Source organism: Typopeltis vanoorti, chromosome 25 (assembly GCF_054136105.1).
Source record: "Typopeltis vanoorti isolate ZY-2024b chromosome 25, IOZ_Tvanoo_1.0, whole genome shotgun sequence".
Lineage (NCBI taxonomy): Eukaryota > Metazoa > Arthropoda > Arachnida > Uropygi > Thelyphonidae > Typopeltis > Typopeltis vanoorti.
The window spans coordinates 12,325,148-12,347,100 of record NC_143573.1 but is presented as its reverse complement, the minus strand read 5'-3'; the positions used below and the strand labels follow the sequence as shown (position 1 = coordinate 12,347,100).

General features: G+C 34.2%; 1 protein-coding gene across 1 annotated transcript in view; it reads right to left on the bottom strand.

Annotated features, from left to right (window-relative positions):
- The window catches only part of LOC150092545 (uncharacterized), a 335,783-nt gene that overhangs the window by 205,721 nt on the left and 108,109 nt on the right, over positions 1-21,953 (bottom strand). The window contains exon 7 of the mRNA XM_090414232.1: positions 6,582-7,257. Coding sequence (XP_090270358.1) covers positions 6,582-7,257 — 676 coding nt within the window. The remainder of the gene's footprint in view (positions 1-6,581; positions 7,258-21,953) is intronic.

The window sequence follows — 21,953 nt, the reverse complement described above, 5'->3', positions numbered from 1 at the left end:
GGAAGACAGAAAATACTTCGCATTTACTACTAGATGGCAAAAATATCAACTATGTAGATTACCACAAGGTGTAAGAAATTCTGCTATGTCATTCCAGTCTTTAATGAATTCTGTCTTATCAGATATGTTGGGAAATGGAGTCATCTATTTTCAGGATGATCTATTAATCTATTCAAGGGATATAGACAGTGGTGAGCTATGGAAATTTTAACAAAGGGCTCGCATCGTCGAGCAAAAAAAAAAAAAAAAAAAAAAAAAAGCCTAATTTAGCCCTTATGATGCTTATATTGCGACTTTGTAGAGCTTCTGACAGATATGATAATTCCTGTAGGATATCAATCATTAATGCTAGATCTTTTAAAAATTCCAAATTGAGAAGTCGGTTTAAAAAGCCCTTATATTTATCGTTGGAGGCAAAATGTTTTCATAAAGCTGGGTAATTTCTCCACAAAGCAAAAGCAGTTTGTAAACTGCAAGCTGCTCATCATGGTCCAAACACACAGCCGATCTTTAAAATTTTTTTGAAGGTCTTTTGCAATCTTATTTAATTCCCGTTGATTTTTTGGTGATTGATGATAAAAAGCATATAATTTATCCATAAATATTTTCAAAATGATTTATTTAGTGTGGTGAAGCTCAACAGTAAGCATTTGACAAACTAAAACTGGCATTGACTAAAGCTCCAATTCTCATTTATCCTAAGTTTGGTGAAGTATTTTATCTTTCTGCTGATGCTCCAAATGATTGCATTGCTGCTGTATTAGAACAAAAAGAAGGAGAAGATTTTAAGCCAGTAGCTTTTATTAGTAGAAAACTATCAGGTCCAGAATTGAATTATTCAACCATAGAGAAGGAAGCACTAGCAATAATTTTTCCATTGAGAAAATTTAGATACTTATTGTTAGGACAACCTATTAAAATAAGATCTGATCACCAGCCTCTGTCATTCTCAAGTATTATGAAGGATAAAAATCAACGTATAATTAGGTGGGCACTAGAACTGCAGGAATATAATATCGATGTGGCTTATATTCCAGGAAAAAGAAATATAGTAGCTGATTACTTATCTAGATCTCTAGGATCTGATGATGAATCGTCTCTAAGAATAACCATTTTAATCAAGATAAAGAAAAATCTAAAATGTTATTCACAAGATGAATAAGGAATCTAGTTCTCAGAAAACTAGGCAGTATATAAATCATTTCAGAAAGTATCAGTCGTTTGCACCAGGAGATTTAGTATTGTTAGATGAATACACAGCAAAGGATAAAATTTAATTTGGGCAAAACAAAACCTAATGCAGGAAATTTTAGAAATCCCAAGACACATAATTCAAATAATGTACAATGTAAGAGTGATGATAATCAAACTGACTCTAACATGGATGAAATAGTAGCAGAATATCATAGGTTAGTTAACTTAGAATTAAATAAACCAGAAAAATGTGAAAATACCTCTACGTTAGTTAATAAGGATAAAGAATCTCAACCTGTAGAATTTGATTCTGATAGTGATGATTCTGTAGATTTAGGGCATAATTCAAATAGTTTAAATGAAATATTTGAGAAGTACAGAAATGAGATTTGTAAGTATAGTAAATTAGAAGATGTAAATTCTGAATCATCTCTAGCATCAGATGATTCTGAAACCAGTGATTCCGAGAGTGTAAATAATGATCAGCAAGAATCACGTTATTTTTTAAGATCTAGGAATAAGCATTAAAAGTTTTGTTAGACATAGGTTAAATATTTAAATTTTTTTTAAAAAAAATTTTTGGAGAAGGATGAAACTGATGCAAAAATAATCATAATTTAAAATTCTGAATATTTTTACATATTGTTTATGCTAGAATGTTTATTAGTTTTAGTTTCATAACACGCATTGTCGACACTTGCGATGTGCCCGTTATTGAAATTGTTTTGTCAAAAATGATATGTAAAGCAGTTAAAAATTTATGTACTTACCAGATTTGAATAGTTGTGTTACTTTAAACAAATTTATTGTAATTTAAAATATTAAGGTTTGTGTTTTTATGAAGACATTCTCTTGTCGCTAACGGAGACAACGCATCAGCCATTACACTTAACTTCTTGTTTACCAGTTTCATGGAATGCGCATGCTCGCTGAGAAGTTTGATGTGTGATTGACAGCTGACAAGTTCGGTATCGAAGTAACAAGAGAGAAAACCAGATAGTGTTCTGAGAGAAAATTAGAACACAGACCGGCAGACATTTAGATAAGAAGGAACTTAAGTATTTTATGTGACAGTCGGACGAAAATCAATAGTATATTCCGAAAAAGGAATCGTGGAACTATTAAGTTTAAAGTGGGATAAGTATTGATAAATAGAAGGGAAATACTGCTATAGGCATTTTAAAAGGAATATTGGAGGAAACTTTGATTGAAAGATTTATAGTAGGCTCCGAAAAGGGAATCATAGAACTGTAATTCTTTTAAAGTGGAAGAGTTAAGACTGTCAATAAACATTAGTGAATAAAAGAAGTTGCTATTTATGTTCTAAAGGAATGTTCGAGAAAACTCTGATTAGGAAATTTCATCTGTCTTAAGGATGCCGGATCTAACTATTATTTCTACTAAAAAGAGACGGAATTAAGTCAGGAAGAATTAATGTGTGCTACATGAGTCATGATCAAGGATCCTGTGAAAATGAAGAATAAAGTCATGTATCTTCAGAAAAGGGCCTTGACAGAGAAAGAAACTGGCTATGAACATTTTGTCATTGTGAAAACAAAGTGTTTAGTCTAGTCTTAAGTGTAAGTTTATTTTTAAAAGGCCTTGGATCCAATTAAATTTGTAGTTAGTTATGTAATATTGTTTGAAGTGTATATATATTAGTTTTATTTTATTAAATGTGTTTATTTTGTATTTTGGTCTTCAGTCAGGTCATTGCACCAAACGGAGTCAACCATTGTGCAATAAATAAATATAATAAAAGCACTCTGAAATGAAAAATAATTGTTAGAAATACAGAGATTAAATAAAATAAATAAAAACCCTATATATAAACATCTCTAATATTAACAATATCCTGTACATGTACCCCTTGTATGGGATAAGTGTACAGGAGATTCATATATATATATATATATATATATATATATATATATATATATATTCATGTCAGGAATTTGATGATGATGCTCATTTTTCTAAATCTGTTGTTTGTATTTTTATCTTATTTTTTTGTTTATGTAGTTTATTATTTTATAGTTTTTTTTGTTGTGGCTTAGATATATCCTTTTCTAGCTCTGTTAAAAAATTGTTGCATCTCTCTCTCTCTGTTTTTTCCTTACTTCTTGTATGGAAATTGCACTTTTTCTTTTGTACTCTATTTTTGCATCTGTCTAGGAATTTAGCCAATTACTGGTAATACTTTTTATTATTATTATCTTTTATATTTCTTTATTCTAGTTTTGTAGTCCTATTTTTCTATTTCATTTACTCTTTATTCCTAATCTTTCTGTTGCTGCTTTGTGAGGATTTGTTTCTGATTTTCCCATTCCTCTTCTACGTTATTTGATTCATGTATGGTTTATTTTTAAATCAGTGCATTTCTTATGTTGTTGCATAGTATGGGGATCCTGTAATGAAGAAATTGTCACTCAGTTGATGGTTATTTTTAGCCATTTTGCCTTATTTGTACTTTTAGAACAGGGTGGACCACGAGATGAGGTTAGCATTTGAGTTGAAAAGGCTTTATATTTTACTTCCCCACTCCTTCACATCCCATTAGGCCCTACACCTCATATGGTATGAATAGGAAAGGTTAGCAAAATAAGTATTTTTGCAAAATTGTAGGAAAAAAGTGTGAGAGATATACCGAGGTCTAGGTAGATTGATACAATGAGATGTTTTTGCCATAAGATCTGATGATACTGGAGTGTTGACTGATAACAGATTAACTTGGAGGAAAATTATTTATAAGAGGTCAATAATGATCTACTTTTCATTTAATGCTATAATAATGTTCTATACTCTCCCCTCCCCCCTCAATGGCACACACTAGGAATTTGATGATAGGAGATAGAGAGTTGAAATAAAAGGAATACTGCTAAGGTTGCTTAAGCACTACATAGTATTACTTAGTTATTGAAGAACATAACTAAAAAGCAGAGATAAGGAAGCTATCATTCCTCTTTATAAGGCCTTGACATATCTACATCTGGATTAATGTGCCCAGGTCTGGTCACCTGGGTTTCTTGAGGATGAGGAAATGGTGGAAAGGATCCAGAGACAAGTGACTAAGATGATAAGTGGTCTATGAAATGCTTCCCTATGATGATATATTGAGTTGGTGAATTGCAAAATTTGGTTTATAGGTGGAAAAGAGTGGATATGATAGAAGGGTTTTATAGAAATGATGATTTCTATAATGGAGATTTCTGTACTTGGCTACAGAGAAGAGAGAACAAGATGTCCTTGAAAACTGAGTATGAGTGTTGTTAGCAAGGGTGCGAGGATAGACTTTTCACTTGAAGAGTGGTGAATGGATGGAATGGGTCCAGTCAGTTGTGAGTGCCTTGTCAATGGTTCAAGGAGAGATATGATAGATATTGTGTGGATGGTTTGGGACTCTTGTGTTGAGTCATTAGACTTCATGGAGGTGTCCTTGCAGTAATAATAATGACTAATAATCATCACGCGTATCAAGGATTTCGGCCTGGCCTGTTCCGGCCTTAGAAGTCATTGTTGAATCGTTTAAGAGGACGTCCTGGTTTTCTTTTTCCTAATGGCTTGTACTTTAAGGCTTGTTTTGGTAATCTTTCTGTTTTCATTCTTTGAACGTGTTCCATCCATTTATGTTTATATCTTTTAATTTTTTCTATTACTAGTTCTTGGTTTAATTCTTTCATAATATCTTTGTTTCTTTTGTGATCAAATAGGGTATACTTTGCAGTTTTTCTCATAAACTCCATTTCTGATTAATCTGTCTTTTTGTTTTATTGTCCAGATTTTGCTTCCATACATTAAGACTGCTAGGGCTAATGTATTGTATACTTTTAGTCTGGTTTGTTTTTGAACTAGGTTTGGTTTAAGTATAGAGTTAATTACACCTGTTATTTTTAAATATTTTGCAATTTTTACATTTATATCTTTTTCATTTTCATATGTGATCATACATCCTAGGTAGTTAAATGAATTCACCTGTTCTAAGATCTTGTTATCTATTACTGTTTTAGTTCTTGCTGGATCTTGTCTCCTTTAAAGACCACAGTTTTTGATTTTTCTGTTGATATTATCATACCATAATCTTTGGCTATTTCATTTAGATCTAAAATGGCTTTCTGTAAGTTATCTTCAGAATTTGTAACTATTATTTGGTCATCAGCAAAAAGGAAGGTGTTTAAGTTCACTGTAGGAGAAAGTTTAATTCCTTGATGTATATTTTTATTACATTTTATTATTATTTCATTTAAGTAAATATTAAAAAGAGTTGCTGAGAGGGGACATCCCTGTCGGACCCCTTGGTTTATCTCTCTCATATATGATAGCTCGTGATTTAATCTTATTTGTATTTGATTATTTTCATATATACTTGCGATAGCTTTTAGGATATTATTTGGTATTTGTCTTTCTTTTAATATGTTAAATATCATGTTTCTTTTAACTTTGTCAAATGCTTTTTCAAAGTCAATAAATGCAATATGTGTTTATAAATTGTATTCTCTTCTTTTCTCTATTATTGTAACGTTATAATATTATGACTAATATTATAACAAAATTTCTACATACAATTATATTGTCATTTATGAGCACAACTGTAAATCTTAGAATCTGAATATTTTAATAATGAAGTAACAGCTACCCATCTTCAGGAGAAGAAAAAAAAATTACCTTTTCATAAAATTTTATTTTTGCTTCTTAAAATTAATACATGTCAAGAAAACATTTGTAAAGTAATGTTGTGTCATGAATCTCTGCTCTGTCCTTTATAAGATATGCAGTGGATGACCAAATAAAGCTCAAAGTGAGACCATCCTCTTCTTACAGGTGGCAGCTGATTATTTGAATGTCAAAATATTACGATCTGTATATTTTGTCAATACACAAACACAGAGCAGAACGAGAGCACTTTTGAAATTGATGAGTGACGGAATTATTTTGAACATTGAGTTTAGGTGTTTTCATTTGTATACACACACACATGTGCAAGTGACAACAGCTAAACTGAGCATTCAAAATAATTCCATCATTCATCAGTTTCAAATCTGATCTTTCAACTCGGCAAGTCAAAACACCGGAATACATTATTTTGTCTGGCTTGACACTAAGCCAGAGGAAAAGCATAATGAAGAAACAAACTGCCTCATTTTCTGAATTTTATTGTACTTTTCTTGAAAGATTTCAAAGTTGTAAACTAAGTTTTTATTTATATAGTCCCTTTGAATTAGTTGAATTCAATCAAATTTGATTGAATTCAGCTAATATGAAATTCAAAGAAATTTTATATATAATCAAATGATTATATATATATAAAATCATAAGAACTTTTAAACCATTTTTTTTTAATTACAAATTCCTTATTCTTTCAACAAATAATTATATAATAATTCTCATACCTGCACATCACTGTGTACTTTGCTTTGAGATATGGAAACATCTGCTGCAACTGGGGAACTTAGTATACTCTCCTTTTTTGTTGTAGAATCTGGTTCCTCTTCTTCATTGCAACTGTCACCATCAAACAGATTAACACTTTTTTGTCCTTCATCAGCAGTCTCTTTCTCTTCATTTTGAAGATGTGATTCTAGTGGTGCTTCACTGATAGGTGAAGATGGAAGACTATTTTCTTGTGTTTTTTCTGTCTCCTCAGGAGAGTCAGCTGGTGTTGGACTATTAGCATTTTCAACAGACAACTGCTTTTCAGCCTTTGTTTTCAGCTTAGTTTCCTTTGGTAAATAGTAAGATGGAAGGTGTGGGCCTATAATTGCATTATTTTCATTCACATTCTGCTGAAGTACGTCATTAGTTTCAGAAGATACTGGTAATGATGGTGCTACAGGAACATCTTCAGGGAACTGGAAATCTGGTGGCAACTGAGGGCCTATTTCAGCCTGTATTTGGGATCCTTTATGACCAGAAGTACTTTTACTGGAGTGAGATGAACCATGCCTGCTTTTACGCAACCGTGTTGCTTTGGAATGTTTTTTTGTTCTTATTTCAGTTTTTGTCACCTCATCAGATGAATCTTCTGAAGACGAAGAAGGCCCAAAATAAGATATAGGAATGATTTTTCTGAAAAGAGAGAGACAGAGAAATTTTTCCAAATTTTAAAATATTGCTTCATATTATCAACTAACCATTAAAAATGAACACACACAGAAACACCTCCAAAAATTTGATAGCACAACAATTCATTTATAAAAGCTCATTATAAATTTAAACAACCATAGTCATACATGCATTGCACATTTAATGAAATTTCAGAGATACATAACTTCTACGTGAGGAGTTCGTATATAAATTTTCAAGTTATAAAATCTGACTATAGTAGTTTATGAGCATGTCACTGGCATCAGAGGAAATGAAATGTCCACTCCACACACACACAAAGAGAGAGAGAGAGATTACAGAACTGAATCTGACTGGGATATTTTTGGGAAAAAGATTTTTACTGCCTTGTGTGTGTAGCCACCATCACTAAATGCTTATTGAAGATCTGAAGTGATGCAAAATAATGTTTATTCTCTAGAGAAATGGTTCCCAACCTTTTTCCAATTTGTGTACCCCTTTTAAACCCATTTCTATAAACTGTACTCTTTGTTTTTAAAATAGCTGTTTTTAAATACTGACAGTTTTGTTCAGCACCTATCTCAATGTAAAATAGTTTACTTATTTTTCCACCATTACTGATTATTTTTCGTGTACGCCTGAACGGCCCAGCATGTAACCCCCCGGAGGGTATGCATACCACCAGTTGGGAATTGATGCTCTAGAGAAAGGCTTCCAAAGCTTAATTAATCCTTACTCTGTCAGTACATGTGCTATATATTCCTACTAGGGTTTCAGAGTCTCAGCTATTTTTCAGTTTCCAGGAATAAAGACATTTTTTTCACAAGTCCCAAGAATTTCAATGACTATACAATTTTGTTCGTGAAAATTATTTTTTTTAATTATATTTAAATTTTATTGTATATTTTAAAATATTTTAATTTTAATATATATTTTAAATATATTAAATTTTTATATTTTTTTAAATAATGAATTGTTGAAATACATCAATAATTGAATAATTAAGTCAGAGTAAATTTTCGACTAAGCTTTCTCGTTCAAATTTCTGCATTTATCTGTTGTTACACCCAGTATATTTTTCAAAATTATTCCAAATGCTCGATTTTGTAAGTCCACAATATTTTGAATATCAACTAATCAACATTCTTCTCGGTATATACCCAGAAGAATGTTGATCTTATTTTATTTTTTTTTTTTATTTCCAATACTGGTCCACTCACAGCCAAAGTAAAATGAAATTTGTGACCCAATTCTGCTAATTCTTTTATTTTTGATATTTGCTCTTTTTTTTTTTTTCCCCTTTATGTTCGCAGAGGTCCAAAATTAACTGTAAGATATCAGACTGGGTCTTTGCTAATACATAATTCTACTTTGGAATTTATTTGCATACAAAAGTTTCATAGCAGTAATCCTACATCAGAAAGTTAAATTGAAGACTTTCAACTCTATACTTCAAAATGAGAATCATCCGCAGCAGCCAATCTCGATATAATCCTACTTAATTTTTTTATTTCACAAAAATTCTTTTGAGCTACTTGAAGGTTCAGTATTTTTGCTCAGTCCTTTTTTTAAAGTGTGATTCATACATAAATGCCTTCTCAGTCCAATAGTGTTCAATTCCTTATATGAAATCTGCTTTGGACAAAACTGCACAAGTGCCTCCTCACTTTTACATTTCTTAAATGTGTTTCCAAACTTCAGATTGCTTTTATGACCTTTTTCTTGACCACTAGTATTAAAGACTTAATTCTCTTTGTTAGTCAAGTAAATAATAGTTTAATATCCGACGTTTCACTGACTAATATCTGTCAGCATTTTCAAAGGATACACTGGTAAGCAATAGAAAGTAACAAAAACTAGGAAAACTAACCGACAATTCTAAAAATTATATAAAGTTATCACTTTGTGCATGATACAATGATATAATATGCATGTCGCAAGTGCATTTTATTTGTTGAGATATTTATTGTAATTTTCAAGAAAGTTCATTTCTTTTTGGTTAAATGATCTAATTAGTTTTCCATATATCTGGTAAGATTAGGCCTTGATTCTTATTTAAGTTACCTGTTGAACGGGCAACTGCAGCAGCTTCTTTGAATGTTCTGGAATGGTAGTTCTCTTCTATGTAGGGCATATGACTCATATCTCATTCAATATTATGGGTGGTAGAGGCAAAGTGGGAAGAAAGGCCTGATATATCCTGTCTGTTATTCCTTACATAGCCTATGTGTTCTTTCTTTCTTGTTTCAAAACTTCTAGATGTCTGTCCGATGTAACTGATACTGCATGAACAGGGTATGCTATATGAACTCCAGAGTATTTGTAGAAAGGATGGCTATCTTTCGGTGATCTTATAAACTTTTGAATGGTCTCGATAGGTTTGACGGTTACTCTGATATCAATAGGTTTGACAGTTAAGCCAGTTTACAGTTTCAAATTTCACCAATTGCTTTTCCATAGTAATCCAGCATCCTTAACCTCTCCACTGGCCGAGATGGATGAAATAGTGAGACCAACTTGCACTTCTTATCCATGTTATTCAATAGGTGTTACAGAATCGTATCCAGATTTATCTGGACGTATATAAATGTACTGGCCAGTTGGGGAATTAAGACAGAAGATGAAACTTTCCATTCAGCATTACCTTGAACATTCAATTAGAACATCGACTGCAAATATTCTTTTATTTACTAAATACTTGTTGACAGTCTCAACTCCTCCAGTTTAAAGACTCACAGTTCTACGATTCCTTTTTGGAATCTTCTACAAATATTCTGCCAACTGTCGCGTAAAACTTAAAAAACTTCCTAACAAAATTTCTCCAGTCTGCATTCTTAAACTTCCATTAGCTCTCTCGTTTTCCTTGTTACTCCAATACCGAACATTCTCTCTATCAGCTGTCAATCGCCCATCAATCTCCTCGTCAAGCATGCACACTCCATGTAAATGGCAAGGGAGAAGCTAAATATAATGGCTGACACGTCTCAGTTACCATAACAAGAATGTCTAAACAAAACTACCACAAATACTTCAACATTTAACAATTTTAAATTTCTGATTTTAAATTTAACAATTTTAAATTGATGTATTTACTAGATTTTGATAGTTGTGTCACTTCCAATTTTTTTATAATAAAAAAAATGAAAGTAACAACTATCATAATCTAGTAAATACATCAATTTTCCAAATGCTTCACATTTCATTTTGACAATAACATCAATAGCAGCACATCGCAAGTGCTGATATACATGTTATGAAACCAAAACTAATAATATACTAACAGAGAAATAATTGTAAAAAGATTCATAATTATAAATTATGATTATTTTTACAAATATACTAAAATATTATTCTGAGAAAAACTGGCTGATATTAAACTTTAATATCCATGATTTTACTTACTTTTAATACTTTTTTTTTAATTAGGTTCAATCAACAATGCTATCAAAAATCAAGACAACTTCTTAATACACCTGGGAGTTTACTGTTGACTAAAAGGGTAGTTAGAGTTGTGAGAGGATAGAGGTAAACAAAAAAGGTGGTATTCTTTTTTTAAAACCACTTTGCATGAAATGACGAGTTTGTTTTTGTTGTGAACAATTTCATAAAGTTTCAAAAACATAAATACAGCATTATCAGATAACTGCTTTTGGGTTGTTGTTTTTTTTAATGATAATCCCAACCAAGAAAGGTCAGTAGCCTATAACACATTCCTATCACTAGTGACTGCATATGGATTACTGTGAACAGATTTGGTTGGCAGGTTTTCAAAAGGATGATGAGATGCTGGAGATGATGAGGTCCAGAGATGATTGACCAAGTTGATTTCTGGTATCTAAAATGTGGAATATGAGGACAGATTGAGAGAATGCAAATTACAGAGCCTAGTGGATAGAAGGAAGAGGGAAGACATGATCGAGACATATAAGTTGGTAAGGGGTAATTATCAGATTAGCATGGATGAGATTTTTGATAGAGTATTTGGAAACGGGAAGAACAAGAAGCCATCCCTGGAAGCTGTATAAGGTGGGTGTAAAGTACATTTTTTGCATGGAGTGTGGCGGGTGATTGGAATGCAGTGCCTGAGAGTGTGATGAGTGCAAGGACAGTGAATGCATTTAAGTCGAGGTACGATAAACTGCACATGTGAGAGTGGAACCTCCCATGATAAGTCTCTTGACTGCATGGAGAACTGTTGATAATAATAATGACTCGCATAATCCAGAAAACATCCTAGAAACTAAGATTTGCTTTTTCAAGCCACTTCATACCTCAAGCAAATGAGATGGCTGGGGTCTCACATTAGGTGATGAAAATAGTTATTGTTTTTAACATCAATCAAACACACGACAGGTTACAAAATCCTATAGCACAGAGGCAAGAAGAAAGAAGGAACCCGTTAATATTTTTTGAAGAAATAGAGGGTGAAATCCTTATGGAAAATGTGTTTTGAGAAAGACTGTTCTAAAGCACAAAGGTAAATGGAATGAAAGAACAGGAAACGAGAGTTGCCCCCTTTTCGATGCCACTGTCCCATTCTAAACATAAGTTCGTTACATCTGCAGTGAGACAGTGAATGGAGATGGCTTGCTAGCAGCTGTTCAATTCTAAACCCCTGGTCTCCCATTCATTGTGGCTTTGACAGTTTCCTCCCTACATACCACTAATACCAATGTTATAATGAGATTCAAATTCATCACCCATATATTGAAAAGTGGAAACTATCCATTTAGCCAACCAGGCCTGCAAGCAAAAGAATCAACTGTAAGTTTTAATATATTGTTATTGAACAAAATCAGTGATGAATTTTTTACTTGTTTTTTGTAAATTGAGAGTAATGACAAGTCACTTCATTTTATGCAGAAATATTTGTAAAAAATAAGGTCCTTCACCAATTCAGAATTTGTGAATAATGCTGATTGGCTGCTGCTGAAGAGGAGCATCTTCTATGGTTAGAAAAAATAATCTTAAGACATTGGCTTATCTGTCTGAACCTATGCATCTTATGCAAATAGATCTAAGAAAGCAAATTTAAGTTTGATGGGCAAAATAATCTGATTATCATGCATTTGGAATGAAAGAATGAATGAATGAAAATAATGCTCTCAGACAGCAACTCTGCCATTTTTGAAGTTCAAGCTGTTTCACTCAGTATAAAAAGCACTAAAGCTGACAAGAATCTGTCCTGAAAGTAAAGAAAATACTTGTCTCTTTGGAATTTTGGACTAAGAAAAATAGAAAATGGTAAAAATGGATAATAGCAAAAATGTGTATGATTAAGACTGGTGTAGCATAACTAATGTGCAAAAAAGTTATGCAAGTCAGCTCTGAAACACTAATGGATTTTAACTTTCAATCAGATAGCACTGTGCAAGAATTTCCCCTATTCATTTATGGATTAATGTTATAATGATGAGCCATACTTGATACAATGCTTTTGCCCAATGCAAACATTTTTGGAAGAAATCAGAATATAATACATGTGGGTAATAACTTTTACTTTCTTTATACATTTATTATTCTATATATTAATTCCAACTTCTAATAAATATTCATAATATCTATCCATCAATACTGTCAAAACTTTGACAAAATCTATAAAATTTAGGTATAAAGATGGTCTTCTAAATTCTATACTCAACTCAATTATTATCCAATCTCCAGGGAGTCAAGGACTCATCAAAGGAGGCGACAGTTCATTGCAGATCAATGTTCATTTCAACATCACAATTATCTTTTTTATTATTATTATTATTTGACACCTCCAGCGAGTCAAAAAAGACTCATCGAGGGAGGGTACCTGCTCTACAATGCTGTCTCCACTACTCAATTCACCAAATGACCGCAACTACCAACGGCATCTACCGCAGAGCACCATCACCTGTTTTTCCACAGACAATTAAAACATCAATGCCCACGGTGGGATTCGAACCCACAGCCTTTTGGATGGAGAGCAGATACGCTAACCACTCAGCAAGCCAGGCTGGGTTTTGAGTTGTATTTGCAATTTTTGCTATTATACTCCTTAAAGTTCAAATGTACAGAACTTCCACCTGTTCTAAAGCCAATTTACTTATGCTTTAATATCTTTTGTATTTCAATAATTCTATTTATCAAAATTTTACAAAAATTTGCAGGTACTGATAGGAGGCTAATTTCTCTTCAATATTCAGATTTCTTTCTTTGGAATTATGGTTATTAACATTTCTTTCATTTTCTTTGGGATATTTTTATACTCTCTAGCACTCTATTAAATATCACTTGCAATTTCATTAGCCATATTAAGCAATTCTAATGCTATATTACCACTGCCACATGCCTTTCCTTTCTTCCTCTATGGATTACCTTCATGTGTAATACTTAAATTCACACACACACATATAGGAGAGATACCTCCATTCTTGTACTTATACTGTTTCTACATTTAATATCTTATTAAAGTGCTTTCTCTATCTTTCAACAAACTTAATCTTCAGTTAGATACTTTGTTGGCAGGCATAGGTGCTCGACATTGTTCATTTCTCTTTTATGATATTTACAACACTAAAACAATAAATCATATAAAGATGTTTATTAACTAATTTATATTTTGCTGGATTTTCACCCAGCATCTCCAGAGCCCAATTACTTATTACAACATGAGTGACAATGAGTATAAGGAAATAATTCAAATTGCAAAGACCTAAAGTCCCAATTTGATACCCGCTAATGTATAAATAGCAGCTATTAACAGTTCATGGATTTAAGTTGTTCTTAAAATGACTGCTTCCCAAATTTTTGGCAGATTAACACAGCTTCTTCTGGGATAAGACAGAAGAAGATTGTTCTCAGATGTGGTTGTTAACAGACATTCCTGTCTGTCCACTGTAGGTCATGTTGCAGTCACAGGACACTCTATGAGGGTGGTCTGAAAAGTTCTTGGCCTAAAGATGAAAAAACGAATTTATAATTTCAAAATTATTTTTATTTTTCAACATAATCTCCTTTAAGATTAATACATTTATTCCAGCGATGCTCCAGCGCCATTATCCCATCCCCTGTAGTGGTTCTCAGTAAGATCTGCAAAATACCCCTCTACAGATGCAATCACCTCTTGATTCGAAGAAAAACGCAGACCAGTGAGGAAGTTTTAGTTTTGGAAAGAGATAGAAGTCAGAGAGAGCCAAATTGGGGGTATAGGGTGGATGTTCCAACAATTCATAGTGCAGATCCCTAATTTTCCCATTGCCAAAACACCTTTGTGGGCAGGTGCATTGTCCTTATGAATGATGATTTTTTTCTACTGCAAACCCGGTCTTTTCTCACAAATTTTTTCATCTGGTTTGGTTAAAAGATCGGAATAATATTCCCCAGTTATTGTTTAACCCTTTTCAAAATTAATAAACAAAATGCCTTTAGCATCCCAAAACACCAATGCATGACCTTTTCTGCTGATGGAACTGACTTTGTCTTCTTTGGAGCTGAACAACTGGCTTCTGTCCACTGTTTTGACTGTTGTTTGGATTCTGGTGTGTAATGGTGAATCCAAGTCTCATCCATAGTAATAAATCAACTCACAAAATCATTTTTATTCTTGTTAAAAAGCTCCAAGCACTGTTCAGAGATTTTCATGATCTTTCTTGATCTGCCGTGGGCAAGCATGGCACCCATCTTGTGCAAAGCTTTTTGATATGCAATTCTTCATGCAAAATATATCCTACATGTTCTTTTGAGCCTATAGTCTCAGCAATTTCACGTACTTTGATTTCTGGCATTGTTACACTTTCTGGACGTCCTTCACGTGGATCATCTTTGAGGCTGGTACAGTCCACGTTTAAACTCGGCAGCCCATTTCTTAATTGTCAAAAACAAAGGAGAAGAGTGCCCATAAACTTTCATGAACTTTGAATGAATTTCTTTTGGCGTTAAATCTTCTTTTATAAAGAATTTTATAACCGCACGATACTCAATTTTATCCATTTTAAGGGATACAGACAACACTTTTGCTTCAGACAGCTGTATAAAACAAACTACTTGATAGAATAACTTGCAATTTCACATGGATGCTTATGACAGATGTACCAACATAGAAAAAAAAAATGTTGCTGATAGTGTTGCCTGTATATGGTCAAAGCCGAGAAATTTTCAGACCACCCTCGTATATACTTTTGGATGTCATAAAGGATGGAGTTTGTTCTTTGGTGTGCAGATTACTGTTGCCACAATGAAAGTGTGCTTTAATGGTGGTCATTCATTTGTTCCTTTCTTCTTTAGGACTTGAGCTTTATTTTCAGCTATTTCGAGACATACTAGATAAGAATAGTGGTCCTTTGGTGTTGTGTGTTTGGGGAAGGGTGGGGGTGAATGTAATATTTTATCTTTGTAGTAGCTGTAGACATTGCCAAAAAGATTGGTGGCAAAAGCCATATCACTAGAACAAATAGCCCCTGCTCTGTGTTAATGTTTTGAGGATTTGTACTACCTGAAAAGAAAAAGATAACTGAAGTGCCTTCATATCACATTTAAACCACACTTCAAAGGACAAATTCCATCCTTTACCATATTTCTGAATTGTGAAAATGGGATGTGGAAAAGAACCCCATAACACTAAGATTGTGGTAATGTGTTTGTGCTAATATCTTCAAATATATGTTGGCTTTCTATAAATAGTAAAAGGTAGTGAACCATCTAAAAGTCAGAATAGTGTATTAAAAAAAAGGGCACAAAATTATTTGATTGTTTTCTAATGTGAAGTGTAATATTTTCAGATGGTGGCTGTTCAGATGTGTTACAGAAGTAGCTAAAATGGAAAATGGGCAAATGCCATTTGGCTGAAATTGTGTGAAAGTTTACAGAGGAATTTTCTGATATAACTTTTCATATCACATTTAAACTTCAGAAAAATTCAGATAAAGGGAAAAGAAGGATGAGAATGTGAGTAAGAGTGACAATGTTATATAACTGTGTTAATGACAGGAATGGGCTGCTTTGTCGTGGAAATGTTGATGAGGAGAGAACAATTTTGGCATTGTGTTTGTCTGGTTCGGATCCATCAAACATGTGCAAAGATGTCTACACGTATAAGGCACTAGAGAAGAATAGAGATCTGCAAGATGTCCAACTGTGTCATGCAGACAAGAGTATACAAAAGAAAATGCAGGTAGATTATTATGTCTATACATGAATGCTAGGAGTATCAGAAACAAAGTGATAGAGTTTGTTGCCTTAGTCAATATGTTGGGACCTAAGACATTATGCATTAGTGAGACCTGGCTATTAGAATCAGACATACTAACTTGTATCAAGTGTCAACGGTACACTATTATTAGGAAGGATAGAGAGAATAGAAGAGGAGGGGATGTGCTGCTAATGATATTGGATGACTTGAATCCAGTTAGAGTTGAGACCTATGATTGTACTACTACTACTACTACTACTACTACTAACAGTATTTCATGTGGCAGTGAGTTTGAAGCCATCTGGTGTGAGGTAGAATCTAACAAGATCAATTACATAGTGGGGTGTTGTTACAGACCTGGTGGATCGGTTGCTAGTGATGAAGAAATTCATCACCAAATAGATAAGATGAGAGTGAAAACAGTAATGACAACAGGAGACTTCAATTATCCAAATATTGACTGGGTAGCAGCAGAATTTCACGAGAAGAATGAAAATGAATTCATTGAGCTGTTGCAGGACAACTTCTTCAAGCAGCATGTGACAGAAGGAACTCTAGGTAAAAGAGTGTTAGATTTCATTATAGTGTCAGAGGGCATTTCAGTTAAAGATGTAACTATTTTGCCTCCGGATGGTGACAGTGATCATGTGGTACTACATGGGAAGTGACTAAGTTTATGAATATTCCATTCAGAAAAGGTTACATGCTGAACTACAAAGCAGGAAATTATGACCAACCGAGGAGTATACCAAGTTCAGTGGAATGGAATCGGTTGATGGATGGGAAGAATATCGACAGTGCATGGGAAGCATTTAAACAATGCTTAAATGATGCAATATCAGAGTGTATCCCAAGAGTTAGAAGAATAAATAAGGTAGGAGTCAAATGGATATTAAGCAAGAAATTCATAAGAAAATGATGAAGTGGAAGGAATACCGAGTGCACAAGGATAATGTACATTATGACTATTATAAGCAGCAGGCCAGAATACTCAAAACTGTTGAACGGAAAGCAAAGTGAGTATGAAAAGAAACTGGCTCTGAGTGCTAAAGAGAACCCACAAGCATTCTATCAATATGCTGCAAGTAAAAGAAAAAATGAATATAAAAGAATAACTCTTCTAAATGCAGATGGTGTGAGGTTACAGATGCAGAAGAGGACTATAGATGAAGCTGAACTGGCTATTCGTATGACCAGGCTGTTTAATATGAGTGTCAGAACAGGGAAGATTCTGCAAGAAGAGAAAGAATGCATGATAATTCTATTGCATAAGGGTCGTGCAAAAAAGACCGATGTATCCAACTATCAACCAATTAGTATCTCAGGAGTGGTAATGAAGATTTTGGAAAAATTGGTTAGGGCTCGCATTCAGAAATGGGTTGACAGTGAATCTCTACTTGGCAATGAGCAACATGGGTTTACTAAGGGAAGGTCATGTTTTAGCAACTTGCTCACATTCTATAACAATGTCGTCATTGAATTAGACAAGGGGAATGACAAAATGATACTTTTGGATTTTGCTAAGGCTTTTGACAAAATACAGCACAGTAGACTGTTGCATAAATTGAAGTATACGAGTTTGGATTATAGAATATTAGCATGGATAAGAGGATGGTTGACTGACAGATATCATAAAGTAGCATATGGGGGAATGTGAATCTGCAAAATGGAAAGCCAGTTACAAAGACTTACTTCAAGAATTGGCAGTCCATCTGCCACAGGTAATATCTTCGTATCTCCTGTCCCTGCCTTTCCATCTTCAAGCCACCATCCTGCTGTTGAAGAGGCTTTGATTCTCAGACGGACATCATCTCTAGATGATATTCCTCTTCCAGAATATAACCATCAAATTCTTAAATATCTCATCCAGACTCACCTTCTGAGAATGGATATCACAGATCAGTTAAATGACTACCTCCATGCTGAATTCTCTGAACACTTTATTCCTCGTCAACATCAGCCTACGTCTCATTCTACAATGACTTTGTCAAATAGGAAGCAGAGGAAGAGGGCCTATGCAGCTATGCAGGCCCTCTATAAAAAGAATAGAGGGCAATGTGCCAAAACCATCCTTGATGGTGCTTCCCCTCCACCTCTAGCAGACTTACATGATGATTTTGTCAAATTCTGGAGTACCGTCTTTTCTGCTCCACCTCCACACTTCCCTTATTATGATGACCAACCTACGATACTGAGGTCCATTCCTGCCCTTCAAATAATCAGCCTGTCTCCATCCAGGAGATTAAAGGAGCACTTCCATCCAATTTCTCTGCCTCCGGACCCGATGGCTTTCCTGTGTCTAGGCTTCGGAAGGTGCCGTTGAAGATTCTTCAAGACTTGGTGGACATTCTCCTTTCCAGTAAAGTAATACCACTATAATTATGTGCTTCAAGAACTATCTTCATTCCGAAGAAAGAAACTTCAAGCTGTGCATCAGACTTTAGGCCTATTAACATCTCCCCTGTGTTACTTAGACTCTATCATAAAATAGTAGTTAAACGACTTCAGCAACATATACAGCATGATTATAGACAGAGAGCTTATGTCCCTTCGGATGGCTGTGCGAGAATATATATCTTCTTTCTTCTCTTCTCTTTGATTCCTGACGCCACCTTAAGCTTCTATATATGGCGTCGCTGGACCTCCAAAAGGCCTTTGACAGCGTCTCCCTTCCTGCTCTCCTTTGATAAGTCATTGCTGATGGCAAACACCTCAACATCCCAGCCTGCTTGGGTGGTGAAACTGGAGAAGCAGAGCCAATGTGAGTTGTGGACAATGAAGTCCCCAAGAAGAATGATTTCACTATTGGGGTATTTCAACTGCAGAAAGTTGAGCTTGAGAGATAGTTGAAGAAGTCAGAGTGGCTGACAGAGTTTGGAGAGCAACAGAGAGCATATGAAAAGGGCAGGTTGATTTGGTAGAGAAATTTTGAGCCAAAGCAGATCAAATAGTGGGGATGCAAGGATATACACAGTCTCTCTGGCATGGTATATCAGTTCTGATGAATGCCCTTGTGATAGAAAGAGTTGTGTAATGTGTAGTTTGGGCAGTTCAGGTGGACAGATTTTCCTACCAGAATACCTGACAAACTTGGAAACTGTTGAAGTTGCCGGCTGGGGTTCTGATAGGAATAGTACTTCTGGTTTAGATGACTAAGTGGTGGTGAACGTCATTTATATTGCTGTTTAGACCATGGACGTTGGTGAAGTGGATGTTACATTTTTTTTTTTGGTAAGAATTAATGTTTGTGGGTTGTTTGGTTGGATTTTTGATGTTATTTGTAGATGGATATTTTTTTTCTTTATGAGTTTTCTGAGTTGATGAAATCTGCCCATGTTTAGAATACTGTTCACATATATGGGGGGGGGGGGGACACCTGAAACTTCCCTTAAAATCCTTTACACAGTCCAGAGGCCAGCAATTAGGCTCACAGATGATTCCTCTCTTACAGGTTCACTTCAACCTCTATCTCACAGTCAAATGTTTCAGTACTGTCCATGGTCACTGCGCTAGTGAATTGACAACCATCATTCGTCCACTTTCTGTTGCTCCTGTTAATACAAGAGCAGCAGCTGTCCAGCATCAATTTGCTGTGCAATTGCAAACACAGAAACCAAACCTACTTCTATATTTCTTTTATTCTATCCACCTTAGTCCACTGGAATGGCCTTCCTCATGAAGTATTTCCAAACTACAATCTGCAACTCTTCAGGAAAAAAAACTTCTATCCCAGTCCTCCACACACACCAATCGTTCGATGCTGTTGGCACACTCTCCCTCGATGAGTCTTTGGACTCCCTGGAGGTGTCAAATAATAATAATAATAATATTTATAAAAAAATAAACAAACAATTCTGAAAAATATTATCTAGCTCTTTCCAACTATGCCTTTTTTATCTTTGATATCTCATCCATTTCAACTATTATTTTATTTTATTTTTCTAATGTAAGATTGTTTCACAGTACTTTCAGATTTTTTGTTTTTGTTTCATTAACCTTTTTGTAATCTATGTGTGCTCTCTATAACGATTAGAAAAGTACTTCTTACAGAACAGTACACAACAGAACATATTTATGTTCTCAAAAATGTCTGGAAAGAGGAAAATTCGAGAAAGCAGAATCCTTCCAGAAGCAGAAATCAGTAACATTAGAAAGAAAAGCATGAATTTTTTTAATTTGAATTCAGAATGAAACTAACAGATAGAACTTACTCCCAGTTTCAGTTGTCCCATTCCACAATAAGAACCATCTTACAGAAAATACAAAGTTTATCCTATATTATAGAGTTCAGACTATTTCCACGAATGTAACTCTAATTTCTCATAGGCTCAATGTTCAGAATTTGAGTTCAATTTATGATGGCTTATCTAATGAAATTTTTCAAGAACCAATTAGGTTGCAACAGAGAAGTGAAGGGGAACCTACTGTAATTGTAGTGTTTTAACGAGATTTCTCTTGGCAGAAGCTGTCCAATGCTTTTTCCAATCTATAAAATTTAAAGACAGTTTCTTGTTATATTCTCATTATTCTCAACTATGTTATAAAGTGAAAAACCAAATCCTGACAATTCCTATTTGGCTTGAATCCATCTTTTTCCCCTTCCAAGTTTCCTTTCCACAAATTTTCTTAGCTGCTTCTCAAAGTGTATGATTGCATAAATCATACCTGAACCACTCAATATGGAAATTCCTTTATAATTGTCACATTCAGTTTTATTTCCCTTTTTAGAAATTATGAAATTACTATAACAGCTTAATTCCAATCATCTGGAATTTGACCTTCTGCCCAGGCCTTCTGAATAATGAGTGCAGGCACTGTAAAACTTTTACACCTCCACATACCATCTGCTTCAGTTGTCTTCTACATTTCAGTTTTGAATTGTTCTTTCCACCTCAAGCATCAATATGTATCCCAACTATGTTTTTCCTTGAATATTTTCTACCACCGTTCTGTTCACTTCTTGTTTCATTTAACCATCTTTCAAAGTAATTGCTCCAAACATCTAGAATATCTAAGTTTTCATGCTACCTTTATCAACTGATAAAGATGATAAAGGTGACATAACAATGATTCCATTTACAGTAGTGTTCCCTCAATTTACTAAAAGGTTTCATAAGACATATGCAGAGATTTCAGCACTTGGCTAGAGGATAAAGAACAATAGGTCATTCCTGGAAACAGAGTAATAATACAGTTAGCAAGGATGCGAGAACTATATTTTTAACTTGGAGAGTGATGAATGGATTGCCAGAGTCTGATGCAAGTGCTTTATCCGAATTCAAGGAAAGGTGTTACATATATTGTGTAGGCACAGTTTGGGTCTCTTGCAATAAGTCTTCTTTAGACTCCATGGAGGTGCTTGTGCAATAATAATAATAAAACAATTACTAAAGATGCACTTACAACATCCACTGAAAGCTCATTTCCACACACACACACAAACACAGAGAAAAAACCTGGATTGGACATGCTTCCTATCCTCCCCCTGGAACTAGTTGTACTTTCCAGGAAATACTTTGATTAATTCTCACTGCTGATACAA